The sequence below is a fragment of the Salvelinus fontinalis genome, chromosome 7 (genome assembly GCF_029448725.1).
Source record: "Salvelinus fontinalis isolate EN_2023a chromosome 7, ASM2944872v1, whole genome shotgun sequence".
NCBI classification, from domain to species: domain Eukaryota; kingdom Metazoa; phylum Chordata; class Actinopteri; order Salmoniformes; family Salmonidae; genus Salvelinus; species Salvelinus fontinalis.
This window is the reverse complement of record NC_074671.1, coordinates 67,706,811-67,715,977: the sequence shown is the minus strand read 5'-3', so window position 1 is coordinate 67,715,977 and position 9,167 is coordinate 67,706,811. Positions and strand designations below refer to the sequence as shown.

General features: G+C 44.9%; 1 protein-coding gene across 1 annotated transcript in view; it reads right to left on the bottom strand.

Annotated features, from left to right (window-relative positions):
- LOC129860023 (Krueppel-like factor 5) overlaps positions 1–9,167 on the bottom strand; it is a 32,851-nt gene that overhangs the window by 15,416 nt on the left and 8,268 nt on the right. Inside the window, exon 3 of the mRNA XM_055930349.1 lies at positions 310–369. Coding sequence (XP_055786324.1) covers positions 310–369 — 60 coding nt within the window. The remainder of the gene's footprint in view (positions 1–309; positions 370–9,167) is intronic.

Sequence of the window (9,167 nt, the reverse complement as noted above, 5' to 3'; positions counted from 1 at the left end):
CATGCCAACACCACGCTCCTGCCTAGCAACACCGCGCTCCTGCCTAGCAACACCGCGCTCCTGCCTAGCAACACCGCGCTCCTGCCTAGCAACACCGCGCTCCTGCCTAGCAACACCGCGCTCCTGCCTAGCAACACCACGCTCCTGCCTAGCAACACCACGCTCCTGCCTAGCAACACCACGCTCCTGCCTAGCAACACCACGAGGAACGACCAAAAATAAAAAAGGCCGACGTCCGTCCACCCGCCTTTAATAACGAGGTCTTTTTTTTTTTTAAACACGGTTAATTCAAAAGAGAGAAGCTCTTACCGGTGTGGGTCCTCAGGTGGGCTTTCAGATGGGAAGACTTGGTGTACACTTTCTTACACCCTGGAAAACAACACACAGAGAAGAAGAAGAAAACGATATGATCAGGATTATTTAAAAAAAAGGCACAAGTTCAGGAATATGCACAACATACATCAAATGTTCTGACCCGCAATTACGAGCCCTCTGACCCGCAATTACGAGCCCGCTGACCCGCAATTACGAGCCCGCTGGTCCGCAATTACGAGCCCGCTGGTCCGCAATTACGAGCCCGCTGGTCCGCAATTACGAGCCCGCTGGTCCGCAATTACGAGCCCGCTGGTCCGCAATTACGAGCCCGCTGACCCGCAATTACGAGCCCTCTGACCCGCAATTACGAGCCCTCTGACCCGCAATTACGAGCCCTCTGACCCGTAATTACGAGCCCTCTGACCCGCAATTACGAGCCCTCTGACCCGCAATTACGAGCCCTCTGACCCGCAATTACGAGCCCTCTGACCCGCAATTACGAGCCCTCTGACCCGCAATTACGAGCCCTCTGACCCGCAATTACGAGCCCTCTGACCCGCAATTACGAGCCCGCTGACCCGCAATTACGAGCCCGCTGACCCGCAAATACGAGCCCGCTGACCCGCAATTACGAGCCCGCTGACCCGCAATTACGAGCCCGCTGACCCGCAATTACGAGCCCTCTGACCCGCAATTACGAGCCCTCTGACCCGCAATTACGAGCCCTCTGACCCGCAATTACGAGCCCTCTGACCCGCAATTACGAGCCCGCTGACCCGCAATTACGAGCCCGCTGACCCGCAATTACGAGCCCTCTGACCCGCAATTACGAGCCCTCTGACCCGCAATTACGAGCCCTCTGACCCGCAATTACGAGCCCTCTGACCCGCAATTACGAGCCCTCTGATCCACAATTACGAGCCCTCTGATCCACAATTACGAGCCCTCTGACCCACAATTACGAGCCCTCTGACCCACAATACGAGCCCTCTGACCCACAATACGAGCCCTTTGACCCACAATACGATCTGTCTATGGATTCCGCTGTCCTGCGATTCTATCTACAGTATGTGTTCTACTATACTATCTCTCAATGGAATGATGTTCTACAATACTATATATCTATGGATTCTGCTGTTCTACTATATATCTATGGATTCTGCTGTTCTACTATACATCTATGGATTCTGCTGTTCTACTATACTATATATCTATGGATTCTGCTGTTCTACAATACTTATTATCTGTGGATTCTGCTGTTCTACTATACTATATATCTGTGGATTCTGCTGTTCTACAATACTTATTATCTGTGGATTCTGCTGTTCTACTATACTATATATCTATGGATTCTGCTGTTCTACTATACTATATATCTGTGGATTCTGCTGTTCTACTATACTATATATCTATGGATTCTGCTGTTCTACTATATATCTATGGATTTTGCTGTTCTACTATACTATATATCTATGAATTCTGCTGTTCTACTATACTATATATCTATGGATTCTGCTGTTCTACTATACATCTATGGATTCTGCTGTTCTACTATACTATATATCTATGGATTCTGCTGTTCTACTATACATCTGTGGATTCTGCTGTTCTACTATATTATATATCTGTGGATTCTGCTGTTCTACTATATTATATATCTATGGATTCTGCTGTTCTACTATACTATATATCTATGGATTCTGCTGTTCTACTATACTATATATCTATGGATTCTGCTGTTCTACTATACTATATATCTATGGATTCTGCTGTTCTACTATACATCTATGGATTCTGCTGTTCTACTATACATCTATGGATTCTGCTGTTCTACTATACTATATATCTATGGATTCTGCTGTTCTACTATACTATATATCTATGGATTCTGCTGTTCTACAATACTTATTATCTGTGGATTCTGCTGTTCTACTATACTATATATCTGTGGATTCTGCTGTTCTACAATACTTATTATCTGTGGATTCTGCTGTTCTACTATACTATATATCTATGGATTCTGCTGTTCTACTATACTATATATCTGTGGATTCTGCTGTTCTACTATACTATATATCTATGGATTCTGCTGTTCTACTATACTATATATCTATGGATTCTGCTGTTCTACTATACTATATATCTATGGATTCTGCTGTTCTACTATACTATATATCTATGGATTCTGCTGTTCTACTATACTATATATATCTATGGATTCTGCTGTTCTACAATACATCTATGGATTCTGCTGTTCTACTATACTATATATCTATGGATTCTGCTGTTCTACTATACTATATATCTATGGATTCTGCTGTTCTACTATACTATATATCTATGGATTCTGCTGTTCTACAATCCTAATTATCTGTGGATTCTGCTGTTCTACTATACTATATATCTATGGATTCTGCTGTTCTACTATACTATATATCTATGGATTCTGCTGTTCTACTATACTATATATCTGTGGATTCTGCTGTTCTACTATACTATATATCTGTGGATTCTGCTGTTCTACTATACTATATATCTATGGATTCTGCTGTTCTACTATACTATATATATCTATGGATTCTGCTGTTCTACAATACATCTATGGATTCTGCTGTTCTACTATACTATATATCTATGGATTCTGCTGTTCTACTATACTATATATCTATGGATTCTGCTGTTCTACTATACTATATATCTATGGATTCTGCTGTTCTACAATCCTAATTATCTGTGGATTCTGCTGTTCTACTATACTATATATCTATGGATTCTGCTGTTCTACTATACTATATATCTATGGATTCTGCTGTTCTACTATACTATATATCTGTGGATTCTGCTGTTCTACTATACTATATATCTGTGGATTCTGCTGTTCTACTATACTATATATCTGTGGATTCTGCTGTTCTACTATACTATATATCTGTGGATTCTGCTGTTCTACTATACTATATATCTGTGGATTCTGCTGTTCTACTATACTATATATCTGTGGATTCTGCTGTTCTACTATACTATATATCTGTGGATTCTGCTGTTCTACTATACTATATATCTGTGGATTCTGCTGTTCTACTATACTATATATCTGTGGATTCTGCTGTTCTACTATACTATATATCTGTAGATTCTGCTGTTCTACTATACTATATATCTGTGGATTCTGCTGTTCTACTATACTATATATCTGTGGATTCTGCTGTTCTACTATACTATATATATCTATGGATTCTGCTGTTCTACAATACATCTATGGATTCTGCTGTTCTACTATACTATATATCTATGGATTCTGCTGTTCTACTATACTATATATCTATGGATTCTGCTGTTCTACTATACTATATATCTATGGATTCTGCTGTTCTACAATCCTAATTATCTGTGGATTCTGCTGTTCTACTATACTATATATCTATGGATTCTGCTGTTCTACTATACTATATATCTATGGATTCTGCTGTTCTACTATACTATATATCTGTGGATTCTGCTGTTCTACTATACTATATATCTGTGGATTCTGCTGTTCTACTATACTATATATCTGTGGATTCTGCTGTTCTACTATACTATATATCTGTGGATTCTGCTGTTCTACTATACTATATATCTGTGGATTCTGCTGTTCTACTATACTATATATCTGTGGATTCTGCTGTTCTACTATACTATATATCTGTGGATTCTGCTGTTCTACTATACTATATATCTGTGGATTCTGCTGTTCTACTATACTATATATCTGTAGATTCTGCTGTTCTACTATACTATATATCTGTGGATTCTGCTGTTCTACTATACTATATATCTGTGGATTCTGCTGTTCTACTATACTATATATCTATGGATTCTGCTGTTCTACTATACTATATATCTATGGATTCTCCTGTTCTACTATACTATATATATCTATGGATTCTCCTGTTCTACTATACTATATATCTATGGATTCTGCTGTTCTACTATACTATATATCTATGGATTCTGCTGTTCTACTATACTATATATCTATGGATTCTGCTGTTCTACTATACTATATATCTATGGATTCTCCTGTTCTACTATACTATATATATCTATGGATTCTCCTGTTCTACTATACTATATATCTATGGATTCTGAAAGTATTCAGACACCTTTTCCCACGTTATTACGTTACAGCCTCATTCTAAAATATAAATATATATGTTTAAATCCTCAATGTACACACCCCATAATGCCTCATTCTAATATATATATATGTTTAAATCCTCAATGTACACACCCCATAATGCCTCATTCTAATATATATATATATATGTTTAAATCCTCAATGTACACACCCCATAATGCCTCATTCTAATATATATATATATATGTTTAAATCCTCAATGTACACACCCCATAATGCCTCATTCTAATATATATATATGTTTAAATCCTCAATGTACACACCCCATAATGACAAAGCAAAAACAAGTTTTGAAATTTTTACTAATTTATAAAAAATAAAAGAAATATTACATTTACATAAGTATTCAGACCCTGTACTCAGTACTTTGTTGAAGCATCTAAGGCAGTGATTACAGCCTTGAGTCTTCTTGGGTATGACGCTACTACCTTGGCAGACCTGTATTTAGGGAGTTTCTCCCATTCTTCTCTGCAGATCCTCTCAGGTTCTGTCAGGTTGGATGGGGAGTGTTGCTGCACAGCTATTTTCAGGTCTCTCCAGAGATGTTAGATCGGGTTCAAGTCCGGGCTCCGGCTGGGCCACTCAAGGACATTGAGACTTGTCCCGAAGCCACTCCTGCGTTGTCTTGGCTGTGTGCTCAGGGTCGTTGTCCTGTTGGAAGGTGAAGCTTCGACCCAGTCTGAGGTCCTGAGCGCTCTGGAGCAGGTTTTCATCAAGGATCTCTCTGTACTTTGCTCCGTTCACCTTTGCCTCGATCCTGACTAGTCTCCCAGTCCCTGCCGCTGAAAAACATCCCCCTCAACATGATGCTGCCACAACCACCATGATTCACCGTAGGGATGGTGCCAGGTTTCCTCCAGGCGTGACGCTTGGCATTCAGGACAAAGAGTTTAATCTTGGTTTCATCAGACCAGAGAATCTTGTTTCTCATGGTCTGAGAGTCTCTAGGTGCCTTTTGGCAAACTCTAAGCGGGCTGTCAAGTGCCTTTTACTGAGGAGTGGCTTCCGTCTGGCCACTCTACCATAAAGGCCTGATTGGTGGAGTGCTGTAGAGATGGTTGTCCTTCTGGAAGGTTCTCCTTTCTCTACAGAGGAACTCTAGAGCTCTGTCAGAGGGTGCCCTGACCAAGGCCCTTCTCCCCCGATTGCTCAGTTTGGCCGGGCGTCCAGCTCTAGGAAGAGTTTTGGTGGTTCCAAACGTCTTCCATTTAAGAATGATGGAGGCCACTGTGTTCTTGGGGACCTTCAATACTGCAGAACATGTTTTGGTATCCTTCCCCAGATCTGTGCCTCGACACAATCCTGTCTCAGAGCTCTACGGACAATTCCTTCGACCTCATGGCTTGGTTTTTGCTCTGATATGCACTGTCAACCGTAAGACCTTATATAGACAGGTGTGTGCTTTTCCAAATCATGTCCAATCAATTGGATTTAGCACAGGTGGACTCCAATCAAGTTTTAGGAACGTCTCAAGGATGATCAATGGAAACAGGATGCACCTGAGCTCAATTTAGAGTGTCATAGCAAAGGGTCTGAATACTTATGTAAATAATGTATTTCTGTTTTTAAATTAGCAGACGTCGCTAAGAACCTGTGTTCTCTGTCATTAAGAGGTAAAGAGTAGATCGTTTTTAATTTTTTTTAAATTAGCAAAAATGTCTAAACCTGTTTTTGCTTTGTCATTATGGGGTATTGTGATGTCATTATGGGGTATTGTGTGTAGATTGATGAAGGGGAATAACTATTTAATCCATTTCAGAATAAGACTAATGTAACAAAATGTGGAAAAAGTCAAGGGGTCTGAAAACTTTCCGAAGACACCGTCTCCCTGAGTTCTGCGACACCGTCTCCCTGAGTTCTGCGACACCGTCTCCCTGAGTTCTGCGACACCGTCTCCCTGAGTTCTGCGACACCGTCTCCCTGAGTTCTGCGACACCGTCTCCCTGAGTTCTGCGACACCGTCTCCCTGAGTTCTGCGACACCGTCTCCCTGAGTTCTGCGACCCCGTCTCCCTGAGTTCTGCGACCCCGTCTCCCTGAGTTCTGCGACCCCGTCTCCCTGAGTTCTGCGACCCCGTCTCCCTGAGTTCTGCGACCCCGTCTCCCTGAGTTCTGCGACACCGTCTCCCTGAGTTCTGCGACACCGTCTCCCTGAGTTCTGCGACACCGTCTCCCTGAGTTCTGCGACACCGTCTCCCTGAGTTCTGCGACACCGTCTCCCTGAGTTCTGCGACACCGTCTCCATGAGTTCTGCGACACCGTCTCCCTGAGTTCTGCGACACCGTCTCCCTGAGTTCTGCGACACCGTCTCCCTGAGTTCTGCGACACCGTCTCCCTGAGTTCTGCGACACCGTCTCCCTGAGTTCTGCGACACCGTCTCCCTGAGTTCTGCGACACCGTCTCCCTGAGTTCTGCGACACCGTCTCCCTGAGTTCTGCGACACCGTCTCCCTGAGTTCTGCGACACCGTCTCCCTGAGTTCTGCGACACCGTCTCCCTGAGTTCTGCGACACCGTCTCCCTGAGTTCTGCGACACCGTCTCCCTGAGTTCTGCGACACCGTCTCCCTGAGTTCTGCGACACCGTCTCCCTGAGTTCTGCGACACCGTCTCCCTGAGTTCTGCGACACCGTCTCCCTGTTCTGCGACACCGTCTCCCTGAGTTCTGCGACACCGTCTCCCTGAGTTCTGCGACACCGTCTCCCTGAGTTCTACGACACCGTCTCCCTGAGTTCTACGACACCGTCTCCCTGAGTTCTACGACACCGTCTCTATGAGTTCTACGACACCGTCTCCCTGAGTTCTACGACACCGTCTCTATGAGTTCTACGACACCGTCTCCCTGAGTTCTGCGACACCGTCTCCCTGAGTTCTGCGACACCGTCTCCCTGCTCTACAACACCGTCTCTCTGAGTTCTGCACCCATTTACAACACGCCAGTCAAGACATGCTGAGGAGTTTAGTAACCCTCCAATCCCAGAGGCTATCTGACATCATCGAACATTAGTGAGAGAGCTGCTGACATATAGGAGTACATTAGTATTATATTAGCCGAAGAGGAGTTTGTTTATGTGTGTGTGTGTGTGTGTGTGTGTGTGTGTGTGTGTGTGTGTGTGTGTGTGTGTGTGTCAGTCTGGTGTGTTTTTCTAGCTGTGATACACTGTCAGTTTGATGCAACCAATAACAATCTGTCTTGGTCGTCCATTTTCTGTGTCTCTCTGACAGATCTCTAGAGCTTGCTTTCAAAACGACACCCTATTCCCTATGTAGTGCACTACTTTTGACCAGTGTTCTGGTCACAATGAGGGCACTACGTAGGGAATAGGGTGCCATTTGGGACACATACTAGAGCTGGCTAAAAGCCTGCTGTCGATTACTGAATTATTCAACGTCACATCATTCAGAGGCAACACACACAGAGAATAGTAATGTTTACTGAAAGTCACTGAGTCAGACCACCACCCATAACACAGGACACTACAGACACTGAGTCAGACCACCACCCATAACACAGGACACTATAGACACTGAGTCAGACCACCACCCATAACACAGGACACTACAGTCACTGAGTCAGACCACCACCCATAACACAGGACACTATAGACACTGAGCTAATCAGACCACCACCCATAACACAGGACACTACAGACACTGAGCTAATCAGACCACCACCCATAACACAGGACACTACAGACACTGAGTCAGACCACCACCCATAACACAGGACACTACAGACCTATAGACACTGAGTCAGACCACCACCCATAACACAGGACACTATAGACACTGAGTCAGACCACCACCCCTAACACAGGACACTACAGACACTGAGCTAATCAGACCACCACCCATAACACAGGACACTACAGACACTGAGTCAGACCACCACCCCTAACACAGGACACTACAGACCTATAGACACTGAGTCAGACCACCACCCATAACACAGGACACTACAGACCTATAGACACTGAGTCAGACCACCACCCATAACACAGGACACTACAGACCTATAGACACTGAGTCAGACCACCACCCATAACACAGGACACTACAGACACTGAGTCAGACCACCACCCATAACACAGGACACTACAGACACTGAGTCAGACCACCACCCATAACACAGGACACTACAGACCTATAGACACTGAGCTAATTGATGGTAAACAACGTATTGCATGTGAGCTAGGAACAAGCAAAAAGGGAGGGAGGAGTCCTGACCTGGAGGGAGGGAGGGAGGGAGGAGTCCTGACCTGGAGGGAGGGAGGGAGGAGTCCTGACCTGGAGGGAGGGAGGGAGGAGTCCTGACCTGGAGGGAGGGAGGGAGGAGTCCTGACCTGGAGGGAGGGAGGGAGGGAGTCCTGACCTGGAGGGAGGGAGGGAGGGAGTCCTGACCTGGAGGGAGAGAGGGAGGGAGTCCTGACCTGGAGGGAGGGAGGGAGGGAGTCCTGACCTGGAGGGAGAGAGGGAGGGAGGGAGGGAGGGAGGGAGTCCTGACCTGGAGGGAGAGAGGGAGGGAGTCCTGACCTGGAGGGAGGGAGGGAGGGAGTCCTGACCTGGAGGGAGGGAGGGAGGGAGTCCTGACCTGGAGGGAGGGAGGGAGGAGTCCTGACCTGGAGGGAGGGAGGGAGGAGTCCTGACCTGGAGGGAGGGAGGGAGGAGTCCTGACC